General features: G+C 52.1%; 3 protein-coding genes across 5 annotated transcripts; 2 read left to right on the forward strand and 1 right to left on the reverse strand.

Annotated features, from left to right (window-relative positions):
* Positions 1-22: 22 nt before the first annotated feature.
* On the reverse strand, positions 23-4,814 carry IRF3 (interferon regulatory factor 3). The gene is made up of 8 exons (XM_080909120.1): positions 4,581-4,814; positions 3,608-3,780; positions 2,392-2,563; positions 2,237-2,307; positions 1,921-2,095; positions 1,446-1,829; positions 584-699; positions 23-235 (listed from the first exon to the last, which is right to left on the reverse strand). Exons 2-8 carry the CDS (start codon positions 3,770-3,772, stop codon positions 53-55), a joined length of 1,266 nt encoding a protein of 421 aa, XP_080765246.1. The 5' UTR covers positions 3,773-3,780; positions 4,581-4,814; the 3' UTR covers positions 23-52.
* Positions 4,815-4,907: 93 nt separating this feature from the next.
* Positions 4,908-10,941, forward strand: BCL2L12 (BCL2 like 12). Of its 2 annotated transcripts, none has more exons than XM_080909143.1 (7): positions 4,908-5,023; positions 5,491-5,605; positions 5,784-5,926; positions 8,765-8,851; positions 8,941-9,032; positions 10,079-10,366; positions 10,839-10,941. In XM_080909143.1, the coding sequence occupies exons 2-7, from the start codon at positions 5,499-5,501 to the stop codon at positions 10,887-10,889; spliced, it is 768 nt and encodes a 255-aa protein (XP_080765269.1). In that variant the 5' UTR covers positions 4,908-5,023; positions 5,491-5,498; the 3' UTR covers positions 10,890-10,941. The 2 variants fall into 2 exon arrangements, with proteins under 2 accessions (XP_080765269.1, XP_080765270.1); XM_080909144.1 differs by lacking the exon at positions 4,908-5,023 and adding an exon at positions 5,179-5,300.
* Positions 10,942-15,889: 4,948 nt separating this feature from the next.
* On the forward strand, positions 15,890-24,498 carry PRMT1 (protein arginine methyltransferase 1). 2 transcript variants are annotated; one of them, XM_080908585.1, is made up of 11 exons: positions 15,930-15,983; positions 17,745-17,798; positions 18,284-18,385; positions 19,356-19,511; positions 19,608-19,671; positions 21,543-21,685; positions 22,073-22,160; positions 22,238-22,353; positions 23,196-23,346; positions 23,738-23,859; positions 24,332-24,498. In XM_080908585.1, exons 1-11 carry the CDS (start codon positions 15,948-15,950, stop codon positions 24,413-24,415), a joined length of 1,116 nt encoding a protein of 371 aa, XP_080764711.1. In that variant the 5' UTR covers positions 15,930-15,947; the 3' UTR covers positions 24,416-24,498. The 2 variants fall into 2 exon arrangements, with proteins under 2 accessions (XP_080764712.1, XP_080764711.1); XM_080908586.1 differs by lacking the exon at positions 17,745-17,798 and having other exon boundaries at positions 15,890-15,983; positions 24,332-24,496.
* The last annotated feature ends 610 nt before the right edge of the window (positions 24,499-25,108 follow it).

The following is a 25,108-nucleotide window of genomic DNA, read 5'->3' on the forward strand; positions in this document are numbered from 1 at the left end:
CAGACTTGTGACGGTGGCATAAACTGTTTTATTGGTAGCAGCTGAACCGGGCTCAGGTATCTCCAGTTGCCTGGAAGTCCATGTCCTCCACCAAGTCCTGGAGGCAGGCCTTGTACTGGTCAGAGGTCAGGGAGATGGGCTGGCTGTTGGAGATGTGCAAGTCCACAGTTTTCAGTGAGGAGGCTCCCCCTTCCCGGGCCATCTCTAACAGCTCCTTAAGACACGTAGGAACAACCTGAAGGAGGCAGGACAAATCTCCATCACCTATGGGCTCCCAGCGTAACCTCAGTCAGCCTAGTGCTGCTAGGAAATGTGGCTCCTCCACCCCCATCCCAGTCATAACCTGTGGAAGCCCCTGGGAGCCATACACTTAAAAGGCTGCAAAGACTTTGAGTCAGCATAAGCTCTGGATATCTGGATAAGCCTTGTAGAGATGCCTAGAGATTGTTGGGGACAGTGACCAGTGACAGCAGAGGCATGTTGGAGTTGTTTCTCAGAGGGGCTTCTGAGTTTTAGTCCCGGGCTGCTGCAGGTTCCTTCACAGGTGACCCTCCCATCCCCAGGGGCATAAGACAGCTGGCACCTTGACCATCACAAGCTTCTTGACCCACGGCTGGTCCTTGGGCCACGATTCCCCGACACAGAACCACAGAGTGTAGCGTGGGGAGTGTCCACTTCCTTCCATGAAGGCAATCAGATCTGGGAACCCAAGAGTCAGGTCAGAAAAGACAGGATGGCCTCTACCCTGTCCACCCACTCAACTTCCATCTTCCCTGGCGATGCTCTGCCACCACTGTGCAGGGCCTATCTGGAAGAGTCCCTGCAGACACAAGTGCCCCTTATCGCCTTCCCGCTTCAGTAGTACTGCAGAGGTGAGATGCTAAACCACTCCATCCAGAGACCCTGTGGTGAGTTGCTAATTGACACTTGATGCCAGCCAGCCCTTGAAGATGCGGCAGGAGGGATGAGAGTTCAAGCCAAGCAGAAGCAGTAAGAGTGAGATCCTGCCTCAGAAAACCTTACTATCAAATATAAAAGCAGCTTCAAATTGGGTATCTTCCTGACACATGGCACCCTAGCACCAGGGAGACCTGGGCTTCAGAGAGACCCTTCCTCAAAACAGCTTTAAAATTCTCTAGTTGGCACTTGTGGATTCTCAAGAGTCATGTTTGGCTGGCAGACAGAACTGGAGGCAGGGCTGACAGCAGGGCCAGAGGGGACTTGCTCTTCTATACCAGCTGAGCCAAGCCTGTAGCCTCACTGTCGTTACTGTACCCACCATGAACTGTGTATCTTACATGTGTGCCTGTACTACATCGGGTGCAACTGGTACAGCAGCCAGTCCCTGGACCTGGTGGTACAGGCCTGTCTTTGCCACAAAGCCTGGTGGCAGGCTCTGAATTCAGTCAGCCACCATGGCCTGTCAGTTCCTATAGGGGACTCACCTGCCACAAAGGGCCTGAGGTCGAACACGCCTCTGTCCTTGTCCTTGGGGATCTCTCCGTCTGGTTCTCTCCCACTATCTGGAAGCAGCTCCTCACCCAGAGCCCAGAAGGAATGCGAGTGGCCAAGGCGCTGGGCCCAGAGGCACTGCCCTGCCCGCCACAGTGCCAGCCCCTTGCCCAGCCCCTTGAGTATGTGCCTCACATACTCCCTCACAAGCCTGTCTGTCAGAAACTCCTCAGGGTCTGGCAGGGGGACTGGCTGTCCGGGCAGTGTCACTGTCACGTCAGCTGTGCTGCCCACCAGCCGCAGGCCCCCTGGGCCAAAGACTGTCTGCTGGAAGACCTGGCAGCCTCGGTAGAAGGCGGTCACCTCGAACTCCCATTCTGAGTGGTGGGGTATAGGGAGAGATGAAGAGGACCAGGGTAAGGACTGCTGCCCCTGCTGCAGCCCTTCCCACCCCCAGCTGGCACTCACGTTCCTCAGCTAGCAGCTGCCTCAGTGGATTTTCCTGGTGAGGTGGGTTTGGGAAGTTGTTCACATCGGGGCTTGGCAGTAGTTGGGAATGGACAGAAGCAATGGCCAGGTCTGAGGACCCCTCATCTGTGAGGGATCCCAAGGCCAGGTCATCAAGTAATTCCGGGAGTTCTTCCTGGAGGAGGAAGGAGCCAGTCAACAGCTTCAGCTGAGTTAAGAGGGTAATGGAGGACCAGGGGTAAGGGCTGGCGGTGGGGAAGAAGGGGAAGCCTAATGGGCAGGGCAGGGCTGAGGCACAGGACTAGTGCCTTCTCACCTGGGTATCAGATAGACTGCTTTTGCCATTGGTGTCAGGAGAGGTATCCAGATGTACAAAGTCCCGTGCCCCTGTCCGGAGTGGAAGCGAGTGAGTGCAGAGACCCTCTGGACCCCAAGGCTTCCTTGACCCCAACCCAGCCCTGTCACACACACCTGGAGTCACAAATTCATACACTTTATGAGGGTCATAAGGGTCTTTGCTCCGGTCATCAGCTAATCGCAACACTTCTTTCCGGTTCAGGGCTGACCGGAAATTCCTCTTCCAGGTTGACAGGTCTGGCTTATCCTTCCCTGGGGTGTAGGCACCACTGGCTTCTGCCCAGGCCTGATACAGTGGTGATTCCAGGACATTAGGGAAGACCACTTAGACTCCGGCCTGAGGTCCTGACACCTCCCACCATATTCCATACGTTTCTGGTTCCTGACCTAAGTTCTCAGATTTACAGAGCCCCAGCACCTCTGTCCTCATCCACAATTTTAAGATTTATTTATTTATTATTTATGAGTACACTACAGCTGTCTTCAGCCACACCAGAAGAGGGCATCAGATGATCTCATTACAGATGGTTGTGAGCCACCATGTGGTTGCTGGGATTTGAACCCAGGACCTCTGGAAGAGCAGTCAGTGCTCTTAACCACTGAGCCATCTCTCCAGCCCCCTCCCTTATCCTCACTATTTTCTACACTTAAAAAAGCATTTAATTTGAGGCAGGGTCTCACACATTACAACCAAAGATAGGCTCCAAGTCGCGATGACCCTTCTGCTGCCACCTCCAGAGTGCTGGGATTACAAACTTAGACCACCATGTCCACCTTCAAGCCTTTTTTTTTTTTTTTTTTTTTTTTTTTTTTTTTTTTAAGCCAGCATTCTAGGACCTACTTGGAGCCTCACCCCAGGGCACCTCACATTCTGTTACTACCATGCTCATCTGGAGACTGATAACCCATCTTGGGGATAACTCTTAAGATTTAAGGGATCTAAAAATCAAGAGCCCCTCTGAAGATTTCCCATCCTTTACAACAGCTGTTCTCAACTATCCTAACCAGTTCCTCATGTTGTAGTGACCCCCCCCAGGCCAAAATAATTTTCATTGCTACTTCATAACTGTAATTTTGCTGTTATAAATTGTAATGTAATCTGTTTCCCGATGAAAGGGCCATTCGACTCCCAAAGGGGTCACGTCCCACAGACTGAGAACTTTTATTCCAGAACGTTTTCTTAAAAGACCCAATCTGGCTTTCAGGATTCTATTCCTGGAATCGGCCAATCAATTCCGGTCAGTCCCTCCAGCCCAATACCACCTAATTAGCAAGACCCAGTCCTGTCTAGCTACGCTCAGAAATGCTTCCGGAGTGTTTTCCCCAGCACCTGGAAGATGCCGAAGTCAGCCAACTGTGCATCCTGTCGAAGGCCATGCTTCCAAGGGATCCTGAACTTGGTACGGCTCTCGTCCAGCCAGGCCACGCCTTTCAGCTGCCCCTGGTCCAGCTGCGACACCAACCAAGGCAAGATCAGCGGTTTCGGGGTTCCCATGCTCCAGCCTGTGCACACAGGGCAGTTCCTAAGCCTGTATGTCAAGGGGCAAATGCACTCCCTCTCCGATCCGCGACAGCACAGGCCTCCCGTCACCCCGGTTTTCTTGTGTACAAACCAGAGACTCCTCCCACCTTTCCAATTCCAATGGGACTGCCGCTCCTACCCCAGTCTTCTAAAGGAACTTTACCCACAGGTTTCTTCCCTTTTCTAAACGTAAACCCCTATTATCCAAAGCAGGTACCCCATTTCCAGGGTGGAGTCCTCTTTCCCTCATCTTTAAAGGGTCCTGACTGCTCTCACACCCACCTCACCCTTGCAGAAAACCCTTACTCATTTCCAGAATCTTCTCCCAGATGCTGTCGCTTCTTCTGTTTTTTTTTTTTTTAATATTGTTTTTTATGGATGTTTTGAGACAGGGTCTTAGTATGTAGCATAGGCTGTCCTTGAACTTGCTATGTAGCCAAGACTGGTCTTCGACTCACTGTGTGGCCCAGGCTGGCCTCGAATGCACTCTGTAACCCAGGCTACCCTCAAACTTATTCAGTAGCTCAGGCTGGTCTTCAACTCGTTTAACCCATGTTGGTCTGGAGCTGTTTCTGTGGTCCAGCCTGGCCTGGAGTGGAGCTCACTGGCCTTCAACTTGCAGCAGTCTTTACTGCCTCCAGCCTGGATACTACTGAGACTGCAGGCTTCCTTCTACAACGCGTAGCCATCCTGGTTTTCCGTAGCCGAGCTCCTGAGCGTCGGGGCTGCCCGATCCTGCGCCCTGCGGCCGCCACCCTCCCGGTTCTTCCGCGTTACCTACCAGGGTTGGAATTGCGCGCTCGTGGGGCGCGGGTGTCAGCAAGGGTTTTAGGGCTCCCAAACAGTAGTTGAGACTCGCAGCCACGCAACCCCCTTCTTTGTCAGCTAAGCCTCCGAGCGCTGGGACTTCCTTTTCTAATGATGTTTTGAGATAACAATGTGTTTCTCATCCTTTACGTAAGAAAGTCAAAAAACCTAAGAGCGCACTTCGGCAGGGTCCGCGTAACTCTCTCAATGCCCTTTTTTGGCCTTCCGCCTACAGGCATGCTGGGAACGCCATATGCAAATGACGGCAACACCACGCTCCACCCCCTCGACGTTGGGGCGGTTACGGTGTCGGCCCAGTGCGCAGGCGCGGGAAAGTTGAACTTCCGAAGTAAAGTTTGTAGAAATTGAGTGAAAGTGCGTGTGCGCCAGTGCGACTGGGGCCAAGCCCCGAGCCAGGTGAGCGGCATGCCAGGGAGGGAACCGGGTTGCAGGGTCGGACACAGCCAAGTCCTGTCTCGCTGACTTCCAAGCACCCGGGGTCTCCCGGTTCCCGCCAGCAGTAGTTGGAACTACATCTCCCAGCAGGCTGCTCGGTGAAAAAGCGGGGAAACCGGGCCGGCGTTTGCTGCTGAGTACTAGGATTAGTAGTTCCCTATTCGTTATGGTCTTGGAGACTCCTTCAGCCGCACTCAGGGCTGGGAGGGAGCTCCAAACTCCTTTCCCGCTCCTGCATGTAAGAGTCCAAACACTCAGTTACCTCCTTTCTTAGACTCAATCATTCAGACCGTTTCTCCTCAACGGAATCAACTGCCCCACTGGCCCTTAAGTCACTTTTTCCTTGGAGTAAAGCGACCTCTTCATTCAGTGATTAGGAAGTTTGAGTTAGCACTGCGCTTGGGTGAATCCTCTGTCTTCTGCCTCAGGTACCTCCATGGCCGGCTCTGAAGACTTGGGTCTCCAAGAGGACACACTGAAGGTTCTGACTGCCTTCCTTAGGCGTGGTGAAGCTGCTGGGTCCCCTGTCCCAACTCCACCCAGGTGAGATACTCTTCCACTCCCTCAGGGCCAGTCTTTGATCAGATCTTCCTCAGACTAGTGGCCTCTCTTCAGACCTAACCTCATATGCCTATCCTGAGTTTCAAGAATCATCCTTGAAAGGATGAAGGAATTGTTTGCTCAGAACCCCCTGGGATAACTCCGAGGTTCTTGTCCCTAGGAGCCCTGCCCAAGAAGAGACAACAGATTTCCTGAGCCGCCTCCGAAGATGCCTCCCTTGTCCACTGGGGAGAGGAGCTCCTCCCCCAGAGACCTCTAGGCCCTGCTTCCTTCCCCTCCGCCCCTGCTATGGTTCAGAGCCTGGTAAGAGGTTTATTCAGGTCACTTGTGAAACTTTCAGGGCTAGGAACTTTGGTTTTGAAAAATGCAAAAAGTACCCGTTATAACACTGCCAAGCTTCAACACAAGCCATAACTATTCCAGTTCTTTTTACACTTCTTCCTGGGGGGTAAGTGTAAGTGTTCTGCTGGGGATGGGAGGTATCCTGGGACTCCACAGCCCACGGTCCATACAGGTCTGAAGGGGTGTATCAGTGCAAGTGATACCGAGACCGGAGCCCAAGAACCACATGTCTGAGGTGGGACACTGACCCAGTGGAAGGGCATCCTAAGACATGGGCGCCCAGGAACCTTACAGCTCTGAGAGGGAGTGTATCCCCAGCTGAGCTCAGGAGCCTCAGCCCTGCTCCACATCTTTGCTTCATTGAGAGAGTCACACCAGGCAGGAAAGGTCAGGAAAGAGATTGGAAGGTTTGGGTGTGGAGGGATGAATTCATGGATGGCTGCCCTCTGCTCCTGGGATGGGACAGCAGCGAATTGGACAAAGGACAGGGTTTATATAGTACTCCTTAGAGGGCGGAGCTTCTCAGGGCGGAGATTTTCAGATTTTCAGATTGGTAGGATTTCAAGTCCTGAGCTTGGGAAGCTCAGGGATTGGTGGCTTTTTTTTTTTTTTTTTTTTTTTTTTTCATGGCCTTTTCCCTGCATTGGGCCCATGGGTTAGGATAAGAAGTCCTTGGCTGCAGACCGCTTTGGCTGAGGTGCCATCTCCGTGGGGCTCAGGGAGGATGGAGAGAGCTGCTGCAACTGTGGACAGCTCCTGTGGTGGTGTTTCACCAGGGCTGTAGGCCGAGGGGATGTCTTGGTACCACCATTTTGACAGCTCCTGCTCAGGTCCTAGGCTAGGGCTGGAAGGAAGGGCTGGCCAGCATTTTGGTGGATTTTGGGGTGCACTTAGGGACTACAGTAAAGGGAATACTGAGACATAATCACATTTGCTGGAGCCTTCCTGCCCCAGCCTACCTCCTAATGGAATCACAGGCATGCACCATAAAATAGAGCCCCAGCTTAGACTTCTATATAGCAATTCCATGGTTTACTGGAAGAGGTCCTTTGGCACCCTATCTCTCTTTCTCTCTCTTTTCTTTTTTTTTTTTTTTAAGTGTAGAATAGAGTTTATTCAGGGCACGGGGAGAAGGTAATAGTGGCAGAGAGGGCAGGAGGGAGGGAGGAGGAGGAGAATATGGAAAATGCTGGCCATGGCCATGAGCTCGTGGCGAGAGGGTGAAAGGGAATGGGGAGAAGAGGGATAAAGGGGCAAAAGCAAGAGAGCAAGAACGGCACCCCATCTCTTTCTTTACATGGCTGCTTCTCTGGCTGTTAGAGTTACAAGAGACAGGAAGTTTGGTTGTCAGTCACAGCTCCCTAGCTAATTGGTAATCTGACTGAGCAAATCCTTTCTCCTTTTTATTTTTTTATTTTTTTAAAGATTTATTTATTTATTATATATGAGTACACTGTAGCTGTCTTCAGACACACCAGAAGAGGACATCAGATCCCATTACAGATGGTTGTGAGCCACCATGTGGTTGCTGGGATTTGAACTCAGTACCTCTGGAAAAGCAGTCAGTGCTCTTAACCGCTGAGCCATCTCTCCAGCTCCTCCTTTTTATTTTTTATTTTTAATTTTTTCCTACATGATCATATGAAAGGCATGTGTTCGTCTTTTTTTTCTTAAGCATTTATTTATTTTACATATATTTTACATTGTAGCTAGCTGTCTTCAGACACATCAGAAGAGGGCATCAGATCCCATTACAGATGGTTGTGAGCCACCATGTGGTTGCTGGGAATTGAACTCAGGACCTCTGAAGAGCGGTCAGTGCTCCTAAACGCTGAGCCATCTCTCCAGCCTTTTCCCTTTTTTAAAGTAACAGAGAAAGAATGGAAGAAGGGATCTTTGGACTTGATCAGTGATGATCAACAGACCCAAGTGTGGAAGCACATAGCTGCAGTCAGTACTTAAGAGGCTGAGGCAGGACTGCTGTGAGTTTAAGGCCAACCTGGACGACAAAAAGCTGAGTCTGTCCAGTGCCTGTCTAGCAGGCATGAAGCCTACATTCAGTTCCCAACAGCACATAAAGCACACATTAGGAAGTAGGAAAAGGAGGCCTCCTTCTGGCCTTCAAGGGCGTCAGGCATGCACTTGGTACACGAACATACATTCAGGCAAAATACCCATTCTCACCAAATGGGCCTTTTTTTCTCTCCTTAAGGAGCATTTGCTCTCATCGATCTGAAGTTACAGAACGTTGGGAGCCATCGTGTGGGTGGTGGGGGATTGAACTCAGGCCTGCTGGAAAAACAGCCAGTTCTCTCACGAGTTAAGCCATCCAACTTCTGATGCTGTTTTCTGGCCTTCACACGCACTGGGCATCCGAGTGGTGCACAGACACACATTCGGGCAGAACACAGACATAAAATTAAAAAGTAACTCTTAAAGAGACGCACCTGACTGGATGGCTTACTCCAAATGAGCCCTGTGGTCAGTTGCCGAGTGTGAACTGGACAAGGGATGGAGGGGTGATGGCGGGACTCTATGTGTTTGCCCTACTGGATGGAATCATCTCCGGAGCTCAGCTTAAATAGTCTCAGTTGAATTTGAGGGTGCCACACAGTAGAAAGGCTGAGGATTTTAATATCTTGTATTTACCGAAGTCTCGTGGCCTTAGCTTACCCTTTTATGAAATGGGAATTGTTGCTGTCTGGCAAGATGGCTGGGGAGGAGAGAATTCTATTTATTTATTTATTTATTTATACCCTGCTCTGTAAACACAAAGCGCCACTGATTCCTTCCGCCCAGGCCCGGCCACTTCGGACTTCTATGCCCTGGTTGCCCAGCGTCTGGAACAGTTGGTGCAGGAGCAACTCAAGTCTCCGCTCAGCTCAGGTCCGCAGCAGAGGAGCCCCGGTGAGGGTGGATGGAGGAGTAAAGCCAGGGCCCTTCCCAGGCCAATTCTCTTCTGCTCCCTCCCCCAGAGTTCCAGGGACCCCCACCCACGGAGAAAGAAGCCCTGCTAAGGAGGCTGGTAGCCTTGCTGGAGGAGGAAGCAGAAGTCATCAACCAAAAGGTGACCGGCCTCTACCCCATGCTTTTGAGAGGACAGCCGTGGAATAGGGGCAAATGCTGGGGCTGTGTTGTCTCTCGATGCTGGGTGCGGTTCCAGTGCTCCTGTAAACACCAGAGCATCTTTACAGGAGCCTTGACGCCTCACCACAGGAGGACTTTACACCAGTGTCCTTCATGAGCTATCAACAATGGGAAGCCACCAGAGATTAGGGATTGCTCAGTGACACAGCCCTTGCCTAGGAGGGCTTACCTTGCCTTACCGTAACTTTGTCTCCATCACCCTCTCCCCAAGTTAAATACTCAAAAACAAAGACCAGCAAACAAAAGAAGAGGCCAGAACCAAGAGCCTGGATGCTGCAGGATTGAAACTGGATAGTGGAGCATCTGACTCAGCCCTCCTCCCGGCACTCTGGGATATGAGGCAGGAGGACCAGTTCAGAGTTATCCTGGGCCACAGAAGAGATCCAGGACAGCCAAGGCCACACTGGGAATACTTGTTTCAACAAAACTGTGGGATAGGAGAGCTCACACCTTTAGTCCCAGCACTGGGAGGCAGAAGCAGGCAGAGCTCTGTGAAGTCAGGGCCAGCCTGGGCTACATAGTTAAACCCAAGAATCCTGATTGACTAAAGTAAGAACACAGCTTAGACTGGAGGAAATGCCTGCCCGAGAGGGTATAGCCTCTGACTTTCCTGCCGTCTGGCTTTGAAAACTGAACAGTACTATAACAATTATCTGGTGAAACACAGGACTCGGGACTCTTCCCTGCAACCCCTTCAAGGTGTGGTTTCTCTGTAGCCTGTGCTTGAACTTACAGAGCTTGAGATCTTTCTGCTTCTGTCTCCCAAGTGCTGGGATAAAGGACTAAAGAGAGCCAGCTCTTTAGAACTCAGAACTGTGCTTGGCTCTGACTCTAGGACCCCTTCCCCGAGTCTACTGGTGAATGCCATAGAGGCGGCTTGGGTGGGCAGGGCTTGGTGCTGGAAAACTGTCCCTCCATGCTGGCCAGAGCCTTGGTGGTCACTCACACTGCCCCTCTGCCCTTCAGCTGGCGTCTGACCCGGCTCTGCATCGGAAGCTGGCTCGCCTGTCAGCAGGCTCTTTCGCCCGCCTTGTGGAACTCTTCTCTAACCGGGAAGGCGGCTCCTCCCCAAACTGCTCAAGCCCTTCGATGCCCTGCCCGGGGCCCCCACCACCATCCCCAGATCCCCTGGCACGCCTAGCACTGGCCATGGAGCTGAGCCGTCGCGTAGCTGGGCTTGGCGGTACCCTGGCCAACCTCAGCGTTGAGCACGTACACAGCTTCGTGCCCTGGATCCAGGCCCACGGGGGCTGGGTAAGTCACACACCCTGCCAGGTCTGTTTGACCCCACTGCAGTATCAACAGTAAATAGCTTAGGTTTTCTCCATTCACTCCATCACGTGTTTATTGAGCACTTGCTGTATACCACACTATGCTGATGAAGCCTGGTGCCCATCTAGCTTGACCCAACAACTGTGAGAATAGCTCACACCGCTCCCGTCTCATCCTTCCCATCGGTTCAGCGGTTGTGTAGTGGGGAATGGGTAATTGTAGGGCATTAGTTAGCAGTCCTTAGGGCAGGGCCTTGGGCAGCACAGAACAGCCAAGCCACGGAGTCAGGTAAGTGCCAGGGAGGGAGGTCTTAGTCACTCAAGTGTCCCACTCGGGTCTGCTTCTCCATTTGTCTTTCTTGGTGTCTCCGTAATTCTGTCGTAGCCTCCCCTCCCCGTCTTCCGGAGCCTCTGACATCTTTATCACTGCCGCTCTGGTTCTCTGTTCTCTGCAGGCGGGCATCCTGGCCACCTCACCTGTGGACTTGAACTTGCCCTTGGACTGAGCATTCCCTGCAGGTGACCAAGGTGTGAAGGCGCACATACATCAGGGCTGCAGGGTGGTGGCAGCCCTACTTTTCCTTTTTCTTTCTTTTTGGCAAAAAGACTGTTTAGAAATGCCTTTATATTAAAAGCTTTGTTCTTTATATGGAGGAGCACTAAAGTGTTTGTGTGTGTGTGTGCATTTGAGTGAATGCATGGACGTGGAAGGCCAAGGTTGGGGTCCTTCTTTTACCACAACCCACTTCAACTCTTTTTTTAAAATATTTATTTATTTTATGTATAAGAGTACACTATAACTATCCTCAGACGCATCAGAAGAGGGCATCAGATCTCATTACAGATGGTTGTGAGCCACCCTGTGGTTGCTGGGAATTGAACTCAGGACCTCTGGAAGAGCAGTCAGTGCTCTAACCACTGAGCCATCTCTCCAGCCCCTATCCAGCAATTCTTAAGTGTTGGAACTTGCACCTGTGAGGAGGCTCCTCCTTCAGTCCTGTCCCAGACAGAACTCAGGAAGCAGAACCAAGTGGAATTCTGAATCTGGAGCCAGGCTGGTCTACATAGAAGTTCCAGGACTGCAAGGGCTATGCAGTGAGATCACCTCAGAATACAAAAACTTAAATTTTACATGTATGTTTGTGCCTGCATGTATGTATGTGTACAGTATGTTTGTCCAAGCATTTTTATTTTTTAAAGGTTTATTTTATGTATGAGTATATTGTGCCTGTCTTCAGACACACAAGAGCCATCTCTCTAGCCCTAAGCCCTTTTTAAAAATTATTTTTTATTTAAGTGTGTGCACACATGCAAGGTAGGTGCCAGAAGAAACCCTATCCCCTAGCACTGGGATTCCAGGCAGTTAGCTGCCAGATATCCGCCCTAAGAACAGAATTTTGTTCTCTGCAAGAAAAAGCACTGTTAACCTCAGAATAGCCTTTCCAACTTTGGCTTACTGATTTTTTTTTTTAAGTCTGTATACTGCTTTATTGTATGCCACAGCCAGTGTATATAAAACAGTTAAACCTGTGAAACAGATCCATGAAAATTCAGAGAGGTATGTTAGAGACTGACGGGTAGAAGATTGTGTTTTATGGCATGTGTTAAGGAGAAGCTTCTGTATAGACCTCAAACTTGGTTCTCTTGAATATTCACTGGTTCATGAAAAGTGGTTTGAGAAACCTCAAGAGCTATGACTACAAATTGGAGCAGACTTTCTGGGGTCTGAAGGGACTTGTACTTGAAGACGCTCCAGTCAGCAGAGGGTCATGTTGAGCATTCTGCAGACAGAACTGTTTCAAGTCTGCAGCTGCCAGGGAAACCTTCACACGGTTGAGCCCGGTCTCCAGCCAGAGCTACTGAATCACCTTCAGCTAGAAGAACCCAACATGGCTCTCCGGACAGTGTGGCTGACTTGTCAGTTCAAGTAGGGGGCGGGGCTCCGAACTTCTGAATTCTTTAAGGCTTTATTTTATGTATGTGAGTACACTGCAGCTGTCTTCAGACACACCATTGGAAAGCATTGGAGCTCATCACAGATGATCGTGAGCCACCATGTGATTGTAGGGAACTGAATCCGGGACCTCTGGAAGACCAGACAGTGCTCTTAACCACTGATCCATCTCTCCAGCCTGGCTTACTAATTTCCTCAAAAAGATTTAAAGTTACATGTGCAGTTATGTGCAGGGGTGGGGACAGATATGAGTGCAGGTACTCTGGAGACCAAAGCCACTCAGTTCCCTGGAACTGGAAACTGGTCCTTACATTAAACCCTCAGCCTGTACTTTTGTAGCTCTGGGGAACTGCTTGGGAATCTTGTATGGTTCTGAGATTGCTAGCCTTTAAGCCTTTCATGTTTCCTGAATCTCAAGTGCCCCCCCCTTCGTGTTATAATATGGGAGAAACAGGTACATAACTGGCTTGTGGCTAGGGCAGTGGTTCTCAACCTTCGTAATTCTGTGACCCTTTAATATAGTTCCTCAAGTTGTGGTTTCCCCCGCCCCCCAACCATAAAAGTATTTTGTTACTACTTTCTAACTGTAATGTTGCTATTACAATGAATGGTAATGTGAATATCTGTGTTTTCTGATGATTGTAATCGAGCCCTGTAAAACGGTCTTTTGACCATCAAAGGGGTTGAGATCCACAGCTTAACAACCACTGAGCCAGCAAACACTACAACTAAGCTACATCTTTAGTCCTGGCTAGTGGTAGAAATCTGAAGTTGCTGGAGTGTTTTGCTGTAAGTGGAGAGGAGGAACAGGTCTTAAATCTCCGTGGCAGCCCTCAGAGGTGTGTGTTAGCTCCACCTTTAAACTGCCAGGTTTGATGCAGCAGACCTGTAATCCCGGCATCTGGGAGGATCAGGTTCAAGGTCATCTTTAGCTACTTAGTGAGTTCAGGGTCAGTGTAAGCTACCTGAGACCTTGTTTCAGAAGCCCCAAAGCTGGGCTAGGAGGGCAGTGCATCGGTCAGTGTAACGCGTTTGCTGCCTAAGCATAATGACCTGAGTTACAGTCCCAGCACTCACTCACAAGCAGGGCTCTCACAGGCAGAGGCAGGAGTGCTGGGGCCTGCTGGTCAGCCAGGTAGGCTCCGGTGTCACGGAGAGACCTTTACTCAATAAATAAATAAATAAATAATAAGGGGGTGCCTGGCAAGGCAGTGCATGCCTTTAGTCCTAGTACTTAAGAAGCAGAATTATGTGGATTTCTGAGTTCCAGACCAGTCAAAGTAGAGAGAAATTTAGGAAGGCATTTGGACTTCAGCCTCTGGCCTCTACACATACTGCGCACAGAGATATAATCCAAATTTAATAAATTAAAAAGAAAAGCTATGTTTTGCTTGCCTCTCTGTAGTGAGAACCAGCTGAGCAGCGACTAGCCCTGACCAACCCCTGTTCCCTGTCTGATCCTCAGTTTCCTCACAGGAATCCATATCGGCAGCAAACTGATGCTGTTTATTTAAATCTGTCAAGAATGGCTGGCTCAGAGTCAGAATGCACTTCATGCCCTGACTGTAGATAAAGTCTCTTGTCCTAAATGAAAACCAAGTTCGGTCCCCAAAGAAGAGTGGCACCATGTAAAATGGCAGCAGCCCCAGGACAAGAGGACAGGATCAGTAAAGCAAGTAGTGGGGATTGACAGGTTGAAGCACTAGGGCATGAGGGCGGGCTCTTGGGCAGACTGTGGGCAGGAAAGGCCCTGGGGCTGCTGAGACAGGGGACTAACTAGCAGGGCAGGCTGGAGAACATCAAGTTATCTGAGGGGGGCATAGGCAGACAGGATCTTTGACTTTGGGGCCAGCCTGACTACAGAGTGAGTTCCAGGACAGCCTAGGCTACACAAATAAACCCTGTTTCATTCCAAAAAGGCTGGAGAGATGGCTCGAAGGTTAAGAGCACTGGTTGCTCTTCCAGAGGTCACGAGTTCAAACCCCAGCAACCACATGGTGGTTCACAACCATCTATAATAGGATCTGATGTCCTCTTCTGGTATGTCTGAAGACAGCTAGTGTACTCACATAAAATAAGTATGTAAGTACATTTTATGTACTTACATAAAATAAACCTTAGAAAAAAAATCATGCCGAATTGGGCGTGGGAAGCATGTCTTTTAAGGAGGCAGAAGGATCTATGACTAAGGACAGCTAAGGCTACACAGAGAAACACTGTCTATAAGTACACTGTTACTGTCTTCAGATCTGATATCAGAAGAGAGCATCAGATCTCATTACAAATGGTTGTGAGCCACCATGTGGATGCTGGAACTTGAACTCGGGACCTCTGGAAGAGCAGCCAGTGCTCTAACCACTGAGCCATGTCTCCAGCCCAAAATACCAGATCTTAAGTGTTGGTTGGCAGCAGACGGTTCAGAGGGTAAAGGTGCTTGCCGACAAGCCTGATAACTTGCGTTCATTCGCATCGTGGAAAGGACTCCTGTAAGTTGCTTTGTGACCTGCGTATGCATTCACACTAAACAAAATAAGTGTCAGCATTGGAAGGAAGCAGGTCAGATGTGCACGTATACCTCCGGCGGAAGCTCAGATTACAGGGGCTCATGGGGGAGTTTAAAGTATCTTATGTTTGGACTATGTTGGGACAGAAGGCAAAAGGAAGGTTCACGAACCCAGCAACTGACATCCATCCTCAGACAAGGAGTAAGGTTCTGCAGAACCAGGCAAATTTCCTGGAGGTGGGGTCCAAATTGCAGGTGATTGACGTGTAGGAGTTGGTCAGACAAAGGACGATGGGTGTTTTCCGCAGAGGACCTGGAGGCCACGAGGAGGCCACAGGTCTTCCGAACTTGGCGCCGTCCAGCACCGGGGTGGGGATGACACTCACGGCCGTTCATGGCGGTTTAGGAGCCACAGACTAGAATGCGCTCCTACCTATCTCTCAGGAATTTGGGGTTTCCTTATAACTTAAGGCACACACGCGCCCCAGTTCCTCCAGAAAACCTCCCAGCGGGGGTTCGGAAGGGGGAAATTTCACAGAATGATGACTGACATTCCTGAGAGCCAATTGCTGCTGCCCAAAGTGCTGCCTGCCTCCTTACGGGCCAATGGCCCCTCTTCTTCTAAGCCGGTCGCTTAAACAGGGTGGAGTAAGAGTCGCGAACGTCACTTTGGCTCAGCCAATAACAACGAGGAAGGAGCGAGCTATCTCAGTGATAGACAGCTCAGTTTCTAGTCGTCGGCTTAGCGCGGGGCCCGCCGGGAAGCTCCAAGGCGGAGCTAGCCGGAAAGGGGCGGGAAAAACTGGTGAATTTTACCCAATCGACACACGCGCTAGTTGAGACAGACAGACAGTTGTTCCCTTCCTAGCGGACAGGAGGGGGCGGGCCTTTAAACGCTAGGAGGGGCGGAAACTTTGTGTTTGATAGACGTGTCTGTTGTCCAATTGACATGTGAAACTCTCCAATGGACGGCTTTAGCGTCCAATGAAAACTTATGGCGGGGTATCGGGGGCTGGGCTGTGGACCCTCTGGTAAAAGGCGGTCCCCGGTCGAGCGGGGGGAGAAAAGAGAGGGGGGGGTCTCGGAGGCCGGAGGACTCGGGTGAAGATGGCGGCAGCCGAGGCCGCGAACTGCATCATGGAGGTGAGTAGCTGGGCTCTGTAGGCCCGGGGACAGCACGAGACCGGTGGTCCACGGCCTGAACTGTGGGAACCGGGCCTTTTGATGTACCTGGCCTCGCGTTGATCCGAATCGGGGGATGTGTTCGATCATGACGAGAGTGATCACGGCTTTCGGTGCTTTGGGACCCGCAGCCGAGGCGAGGAGTGTCGCACGTGGTCGCGGGCCGGGGGCGCATCCAGCCGGGCCGCACGTGGTCTCGCAGTGTAGCGTGGGGCAGGGGGTGTGCCGCTCGAGGGGCCCCCGCCAGCGCCACGTGCGGGACAAAGGCCCCGCCCCCAGTCCGGTGACCTGGGCTGCACTCGAGGGGGTCCAGGGGTTGCCGCCCGCTCCCCCAGGCTGGGCTGTGGACGTTCCTGCAGCCGGTGCTCCGTGCAGTTGTGTGGGGCCTGAGAACATCACTCTCCCGGCCTCCTTTTTCTCAATTCTGTTACCCTTACCCTTGTGTAGCGGGAGGGGGGATGGGCATAGCCCCGTGACCTCTCTTTAAGGAGATGGTGGGGAATCTCATCAGAGGAGATCCGCACCCGTCGCCGGGCACCCCCTCGTGGTCATTACGGGCGTGTGAGAGGGGCGTCTTTTTTTTCATGGGGCGTGGCCCAAAACCCACCTTCTCATGGGAGGGCCCTCGAATAGTCAGAGGTCAGTGGTGAGGGATAAAGGAGTTCAGATAGTCACAGGCTTTAACCCCCTTTTAACACCTTGAATATGGCAAGGGACCCCTTTTTGAGCATTTTCACCTTTGCTTAATTTCCCCCCAAAACGGAATGAAATTCTAGCACTTGTCTTGCTTTCCTGCTCATAGTTGAGTGTTCAATCTTAAGCTGTATTCTCCAATCCACTGTCAACTTGCTGGTGTCTGTATTATTGGAAGAATCCCCACGTGGGAAGCTCCCCTCACAGGCTGGGCGGGGGGCTGAGGGATTGGTTAGGTCATGTTATCTCTGGAAGCCTTGGTTGGCATTTAATCTGATGGGGCCCATACCTCTTCAAGTTCTCTGGAGAGGAAGGTCAGTTGCTGGGACATCTGCCATAAATAGGGATCAGTTAACCTACAGGGTCACTACAGTGACCCTGGGACTTATGGACAGAGAATGGAGAAGGCTGTTTCAGTGTGGGGACCCAGGTGAGGTGTGAAAGGGGCTGGTTTCCAAGGCATGTGTAATAGCTCATCAGAAAGGCAGGTAAAACAAGGAGGTTGCCCGTGTTTGTGTGTGTGTGTGTGTGTGTGTGTGTTCTTTACCCAGGTGGAGTTGGGGTGATATGCTCCATCTGTCTAATGGAATCCTCATAGCACAGGAGACAGTACCCATTCCCTTTCAGCCCCTCCTTCCAGTTTATTCATGGCACTGCAGCCTGGCATGTGTGTTAGGAAGTGTCACCTAATCTAGGAGGGGGGATTAGGTAGTGAAGGGGAGCAACAGCCGGCAGCGTCCATGTGCCCTGGCAAGTATTGTGGCCTAGATGGGGTAGGTGTATGTGGCCAGTCACCTGACCAGAGGACAACATGGGGCAGGTCACCATCTCTTCAGCCAACAGCTGGGACAGGAGCCCTTCCCTTCCCTCCTCCTTCCTATCCTCCACACTACCACAGCCTCATTGCTTTTCCCTGCTCACACACCCACTCCCTTGCCCAGGAAAAGCCAGCCTGCAGACCACACACTGCCCCAGAGGCCTTCCCCAGCCACCCGTAGCTAATCCTTTCTCCCTGTTACTCTCTCCTAGAATTTTGTAGCCACCTTGGCTAATGGGATGAGCCTCCAGCCGCCTCTTGAAGAAGTAAATATCCTTTTGTGAGACCCCCACCCAGCCCACTCCCACATAAGCTTATTTGCTATATACATCTGGCTCTCCAAGAGGTCTAATTCTCCTCTTGCTTCAAACCAGTTTCCTCTGCTGGACCCCCTAAACACTTAGGACAGACCCCTTCCCGGCTCCAGCTGGCTCCCCCAGAACCATGGCTGCTTCCTTAACTCCATCTCCAGCCCTCTTCCCCTGCCCTTCCATGTGTCTGCCCTGGCTCTGCCCTCTCTCCCTCCCTCCCCAGCTGTGGGCTGAGCTAGAGACGGGGCATAGAGCCTGGAGAGATGGTAGGCGAGGCGGCTGCTCCCTGGATGGCGTTCTGGGTGGGTCCTGGAAGTGGGAACACTACCTGGGGAAGGAAGGGGCTGGACGGTTGTCCTGATGTGATGAGGGGCTTCTTGCAGGTTGAGGAGTCTCTGGGGAACCCACCTTTGACCTTTGTGCCACTCCCCCTCTTGCAGGTTTCCTGTGGCCAAGCAGAAAGCAGTGAGAAGCCCAATGCTGAGGACATGACATCCAAAGACTACTACTTTGACTCCTACGCCCACTTTGGCATCCACGAGGTGAGTGGAGATGGCCCCCAAGGCCAGTGCGTACTGAAGACTGGGCAGGGGTGAGTGTCTCCGCATCTGCAGTGCTCCCTTTGTGCCCCTGGCCCCACTGATTTGGAGATTGAAGTGGCAGTGTTTGCTGCCCCTGTGCCTCAGACCTAAGGATGAGGTCAGGCCTTGTCGGTCTCTAGCGCCCTCTAGTGACTGGCGGTGGGACTTCGTCCACTGCTCATGCATGATGAAGGAGACCGGGTTCAATGCAACTGAAGTGACATTCTAACAATCTTGATCTTATCTGTGGGGAACTACCAGAGGCTGGGACTGTGGCACAGTGGCAGAGCAGCTGCCTAGCACACGCTGGATCATGTCCCCCGTCCCCAGCATCATAAATGGGGGGAAATTGAGCTTTTGGGGGCCTAGGGACATACCTCAGGTATTAAAGAGCTTGCCGTGCAAGCGTGGGTTGCAGGGTTCAAAACCCACTTAAAAAGCCGTACTAGGGCTGGCAAGATGGCTCAGTAAAGGTACATGCCACACAAGCAGAAAGTAGTGCTTGTCTTACAAGAGATCCCTGGAACTCAGAGTAGGTGGAGAAGGTGACCTCTGACCTCCATGTTCCTGCATGCAGGATAACCTTCAGAGCGTGTGTGCTCGTATAAGCTCAGCTCTGAGGAGGCAGAGGCGGGCCAACCGCTGAGCTCACCAGCCTAACCTAATCGTTTAGCTACCCGAGCCTCAGACACCATTGCCAGGCCAATACCATGGTGCCTTTTGGTGATCTCAGGGCTGGTCTGGTTCCCAGGGTCCTCCTGCTTCAGCCTGGTTCTTCCCTGATTCTTGCAAGGGTGGCGCTGATACAAGGAGGCTACTGTGGGTGTTTACTGCAGAAGGCGCTCTGAGCCTTGCTCATCATCCATGTGATGGTGGTGTCCAAGCCTTGTGTGTCCCCTCACTCTGGTCCTCTCTCTGGTCATCTGCCTAGGAGATGCTAAAGGATGAGGTGCGGACCCTCACATACCGCAACTCCATGTTTCACAATCGGCATCTTTTCAAAGACAAGGTGGTGCTGGACGTGGGCTCAGGCACCGGCATCCTCTGCATGTTTGCTGCCAAGGCAGGGGCCCGCAAGGTCATTGGGGTGAGTCTCATGGCAGTGGGTGGGCTGCTTGGGGACTGGAGACAGTGGAAAGGCAGGGATTGGACTCCGTCTCACCCTCCTCCCTTCCTGCCTTAGATTGAGTGTTCCAGTATCTCCGATTATGCTGTGAAGATTGTTAAAGCCAACAAGTTAGACCATGGTGAGTGGGACAGGAGGTCTTTGGAGGAACAGCCAGCTCTTGAAGGCCTCAGTGAAGAGCCAAGAGACCACAGTGACACCTGGTGGCTCCTCGTGTTTGGGAAGGCTGAGAGTCTGGGTGGCATGGTGTTGGGCCTCATGCTTTAGGGTTTTGTGTGGGGATTTTTGGTGACTGCTCAGGATCAGAACTTCCCTTGTGGAAGAGCTTCCCATCCCTCGGCTGTCACATCCAAGGCCTGTCAAGATTTCTCCCCAGCAGCCCCCATTGATCATGATTGACATTGCCTCCCTGAGGATCCCACAGCTACCAGTGTGTCCACAGCTTCCTCCTCACCAAGCTGCACGCCTGGGTGTGCAGGTGGAACTTGCCGAAGTCTTCGGCTCTGCAGTTCCGCCCTGAAGGTTCCAGGACGGGCCTTGTCATGTTGTCTGCCTTAGGTGCCATTTCACACCAAACTAGGTGTCCACGAAGTTAAACTTTTTTCCCCTCTCAAGAGAAGGCCTCAGTGTGTAGCCCTGGCTGTCCTGGAACTCACTGTGTAACCAGGCTGTCCTTGAACTCAGATCCACCTGCCTCTGCCTCCCAAGTGCTGGGATTAAAGCTGTGCACCACCACACCCGGCTGTACTTAGCATTATAAAAGATGGGATGGGTCTAAATTTGAAGGTTGCGGTGGTAGTGTCCTGGGATCCCATCCCTGGGAGGCTGAGGGTCAGGACGGGCTACGAAGTAGGAAAAGTGGGAGTTGAGAGTAGATGAGAGCCAATTGCCGTAGTGCGTCCAAGGGCAGAGGCGGGCATGGGCCGGTGCGTCCTGCCATCCGGTGACTGTGCCCCCTTCAGAAGGGTCCGGCAAGTGACTGCAGAGTAGCTGATGTGCAGCTGAAGCAAGGTTCCTGTGAGATAAGTAGCTGTGGGGTTGGTTGGTTTTGTTTTGCTTCTCCCTCCTCAGTACTAGGCTTGGAACTTTGGGCCTTGCCTGGCAGGTCCTCCCACTGCTTCCGTCTGCTGGCCTGCTTTGTATTTTTTGGTTTCTTTTTGTCTGGTTGTTTTTTGTTTTCTTTTAAGTTTATTTAATCTGTGTGGGTGTGTTGTAGGTGTCTTCAGACTCACCAGAAGAGGGCATCAGATCCCATTACAGATGGTTGTGAGCTACCATGTGGTTGCTGGGAATTGAACTCAGGACCTCTGGAAGAGCAGTCAGTGCTCTAACCACTGAGCCATCTCTCCAGCTCTGACACAGGGTTTCTTACTGTACCCCAAGTAGGCTTTGAACTTCCAGTCCTTGAGTGTCAGCCTCCTAAGTAGCTGGGGTGACCGGTCTATGCCACCCAGCCTGGATGGCTACAATCTCGGGTGTTTTGTTTCATTTAAATACTTTTTAACTTTATTGCGGTGAGGGCTGCGATGGGGCACATGTAGAGGTGGAGGTCAAAGACAACCCTCATTCTACCCTGGGGGTCAGATCATCCAGCTTGGTGACAAGCACCCTACCTTGGCCCTCATTTTACAGGTGTGCCCACACCATTACTGTTTCATACCTTCTGAATAGAAAAGTATACTCCACCGTTTGCAGACCTGCAGAGTGTTAAACTTGGCCTCGTGGAACCACTCTTGGGCCTGCAGACAGGGCCCGAGGCTGCTGCTGTGCCTTTGTGGCTTGGGCTGGACCAGGTTATTTAACCTTTGATTCCCAGCACTGGGAGGAGAGGCAGGCGGGTCTCTGGGTTTGTGGCCAGCCTGGTCTAGGACAGCCAGGACTACATAGTGAGACAGTTTTGAGGGGGGGTAGCCCTTTGACCGGAGGTCTAAGTGGGTGTGTGAGGCCACGTGGGCCAGCCCTCACCTGACTAATGCTGTCCTGTGGATGCAGTGGTGACCATCATCAAGGGCAAGGTGGAGGAGGTGGAGCTGCCCGTGGAGAAGGTGGACATCATCATCAGCGAGTGGATGGGCTACTGCCTGTTCTACGAGTCCATGCTCAACACCGTGCTGCACGCTCGCGACAAGTGGCTGGTGAGCCACATGTGTTGGGGACGTAGTGGGAACCCCAGGCTAAGAAGTTAGAGCAGAAAATAGGATGCCACCGGGCGGTTCGGGAATGAGGCCTTCCTAGGGAGAGGAAGCCAGTACAGAGGAGCCCAGTACAGAGTCCTTGGGCCGGGAGAGCGTTGGGGGGGGGAACTATACAAAATGGAGGCAACTTTCCTTCTGCGGTATTTCCAGGCTCTGGGGAACTATGGGACAGCCTGGGCTCTGGGTGCCCTGTGGCTGTTGATTAGGGACCAGATTCAAGGAACAGGGGGAGGCCTTCGTGGCCAAGGGGTCTCTGGGAAGAGGTGGTGGGCTGGGCAGTTGGGTCTGCTCAGTTAGGCTCTTGCTCTTACCCAACTCCTCCCTCAGGCACCCGATGGCCTCATCTTCCCAGACCGGGCCACCCTGTATGTGACGGCCATTGAGGACAGACAGTATAAGGACTACAAGATCCACTGTGAGCTGGGGCTGTGCTGGGTAGGTGGCGAGGGCATGGCCTGGGCTCCACGCTCACCTGACCCCGTCTCTTCCCAGGGTGGGAGAACGTATATGGCTTTGATATGTCCTGCATCAAAGACGTGGCCATCAAGGAGCCCCTTGTGGACGTGGTGGACCCAAAGCAGCTGGTCACCAATGCCTGCCTCATAAAGGTAAGCCAACAGCAGTAGGGCTTCCAGGTCCCTGAGCTGTCCATCAGAGGTGTAGGGAAAACAACTGGGCCCACGTCAGTTTTGAGGGTCATGCCTGGTTAGCAAAAGGAAGCAGGCAGATTGCACTGGACGGAACAGGTGTGGTTAAGGATGGTCCACCTGGGGTTTTGGTGAGTTATTGTGGTTATTCTCGTTTAATTTGTTGCCTGACTGTGGCCTGGAGTTGGGAGTTGCACACAGGACTGTGAGCAACTGCCTGATAATCCATCAAAGAGCAGCAAGTACTGAGTCACCCTCTCTCCAGTCCCAGCTCTAGATCCCAAGACCACAGGCAACAAATTAATGTGTACCAGTGTATCAGCACCGACTGTGTGCCTGTTGCCTGTGGAGGTTAGGAGAGGTCAGTAGTTCTGGAACTGGTGTTAGGGACGGTATAAGCTACCCTGTATGTGCTCAGATTTGAACCCAGAACCTCTGGAAGAATAGCCAGTGAGCCATCTCTCCAGCACCATCAATCTTTAAGGGGGGAAAAATGGGAGCTGGATAAGTAGTTGGGAGCACCAACTACTCTTCTAGAGGTCCTGAGTTCAGTTCCAAGCAACCACATGGTGGCTCACAACCATCTGTAATGGGATCTGATGCCCTCTTCTGGTGTGTGTGAAGACAGCAACAGTGTACTCACATACATAAAATAAATAAGTCCTTTTTTAAAAAGAAAAAATGTTTTTGAGGACCAGCTCAGGATACATGAGACTCTGTTTCAGAAAGAGGGTCGGAGGGGCCTAACAGGCAGCTCTCATGCAGGGTGGGCTGAGCACTAACTGGGCTTACCCATGTGGCAGGAGGTGGACATCTACACAGTCAAGGTGGAGGACCTGACCTTTACCTCCCCCTTTTGCCTGCAAGTGAAGAGGAATGACTACGTTCATGCACTGGTGGCCTACTTCAACATTGAGTTCACCCGATGCCACAAGAGGACCGGCTTCTCTACCAGTGAGGGCCATGTTGGGCTGGGCGGGGCACGAGAGCATCAGTGGGGTTTCTGAGTATTTAGCTGAGCAGAGCCTCTGGTGCTTAAGAAGGTAGTGATAGCCCTTTCCAAAGGAGAGTTGAGATGGAGCCATGAGATCCTAGGGCCCCTCCCTGGGTGAGGGATGGGGTGCTCGGTGCCTGTGTGTTCTGGCTCAGGGCTCCACTGTTCGTCCTGGTAAAAGGCTCTGCAGTAAGTCACTGTGTGACTGTCTGATCCTAGTGTAGTCAGAAAACAGGCAAGATGCAGGGACAGGAGCCCTCAAAGCCTTGCTGGTGGTGACCTTGTGGGGCACTGGCAGGTTTAGCATGGCAACACCCAGGCAAAGTGGAACCGACTGTGCCCGCCTTTCAGGTCCTGAGTCCCCATACACACACTGGAAGCAGACCGTGTTCTACATGGAGGACTACCTAACAGTGAAGACCGGCGAGGAGATCTTCGGTACCATTGGGATGAGGCCCAACGCCAAAAACAACGTGAGGCTTGGGGGAGAGCAAACGTGTGGAGGGTGCGCAGAAAGTCGGGTTCTGGGTGGAGTTGAACAGTGCCTGCTTAGGTGGCATAGAGGGCATCTTAGGAAGCCCTGTGTGGCTGCTGGGTTCAGTGGTAACCCTTGTTCAGTGCCCTTCTGTGGGCACTGAAATCACCTGACTCCCTGTACAGGTTAAAGTGGCGAGTGCCCGAGCAGCAACGCTCGGAGCACTTAGCAGTGGCCTGGTCCGTGGGTGGAGGGGCGGAAGGGTTTTCAGGATGCTTGCAGGGGGTCTGGAAATGGTGGTGGGACTTTTAGACTGGGTGACTGGTCACTGGGGGATGCAGTGGGGCGCATATAGTCTGCCGTGCTGTCATTACGTCGGGGTTGGGTGTACAGTGTGCTGGCCGAGAAGTGGCTGACATACCTACCTGACCCTCGGCCTGATGGCACACCTTCCCACCTTTTCCCTTCAGCGTGACTTGGACTTTACCATCGACCTGGACTTCAAGGGTCAGCTGTGTGAGCTCTCTTGTTCCACCGACTACCGGATGCGCTGAGGAGGTGCCAGGCTGGCCCTCCTGCAAAAGGGGGCTCCGGGGCTGGGTGTGGGGGATGGGAGGGAACATCGTGACTGTGTTTTTCATAACTTATGTTTTTATATGGTTGCGTTTATGCCAATAAATCCTCAGCTGACCGTGCCACTTCTTGCCCTGGGGGCTGGGGTAGTTGAGTAGCCTGTTACTCCCTGAGGACTGTCTCTTTTAGGGGTGTGTATCTCAAGCTAGGCAAGATTGCTGGATCTACCGTCTCTCGATGACCTTCCTGAGATTCTTCCTCAGAGCAGAGGTTGAGGACAGTCAGTGGGAGTCAGCCACATCTGCCCCTCCACCCCAGAGACTACCTTCTGTGTCCTGCTTTTCCTGTGCTGTTTCTTCTGTTTTCTGGGAGTGGGGGGGGGGGGTCAAGACAGGGTTTCTCCGTGTAGCCCAGGCTGTCCTGGAATTTGCTGTGTGGTCCAGGCTGGCCTCCAAAAGGTCCTCAGTGCTTCTACCTCCTGAGTGCTGCAACTAAGGGCCTGCACCGTGTTCCTGTGCCGCTTGTGTTTGGGTTTTTATGGCCCTTGCTGTCCTGGAACTTGCTTTATGGTCTAGACTAGCCTCAAACAAAGGTTCACCAGCCTCTGTCTCCCAAATAATGGGGTTAAAGGCGTGCACTACCACTGTACTCTATCCTGGGCTGTTTCTAAGTAA

Source organism: Micromys minutus, assembly GCF_963924665.1.
Source record: "Micromys minutus genome assembly, chromosome: 32".
Lineage (NCBI taxonomy): Eukaryota > Metazoa > Chordata > Mammalia > Rodentia > Muridae > Micromys > Micromys minutus.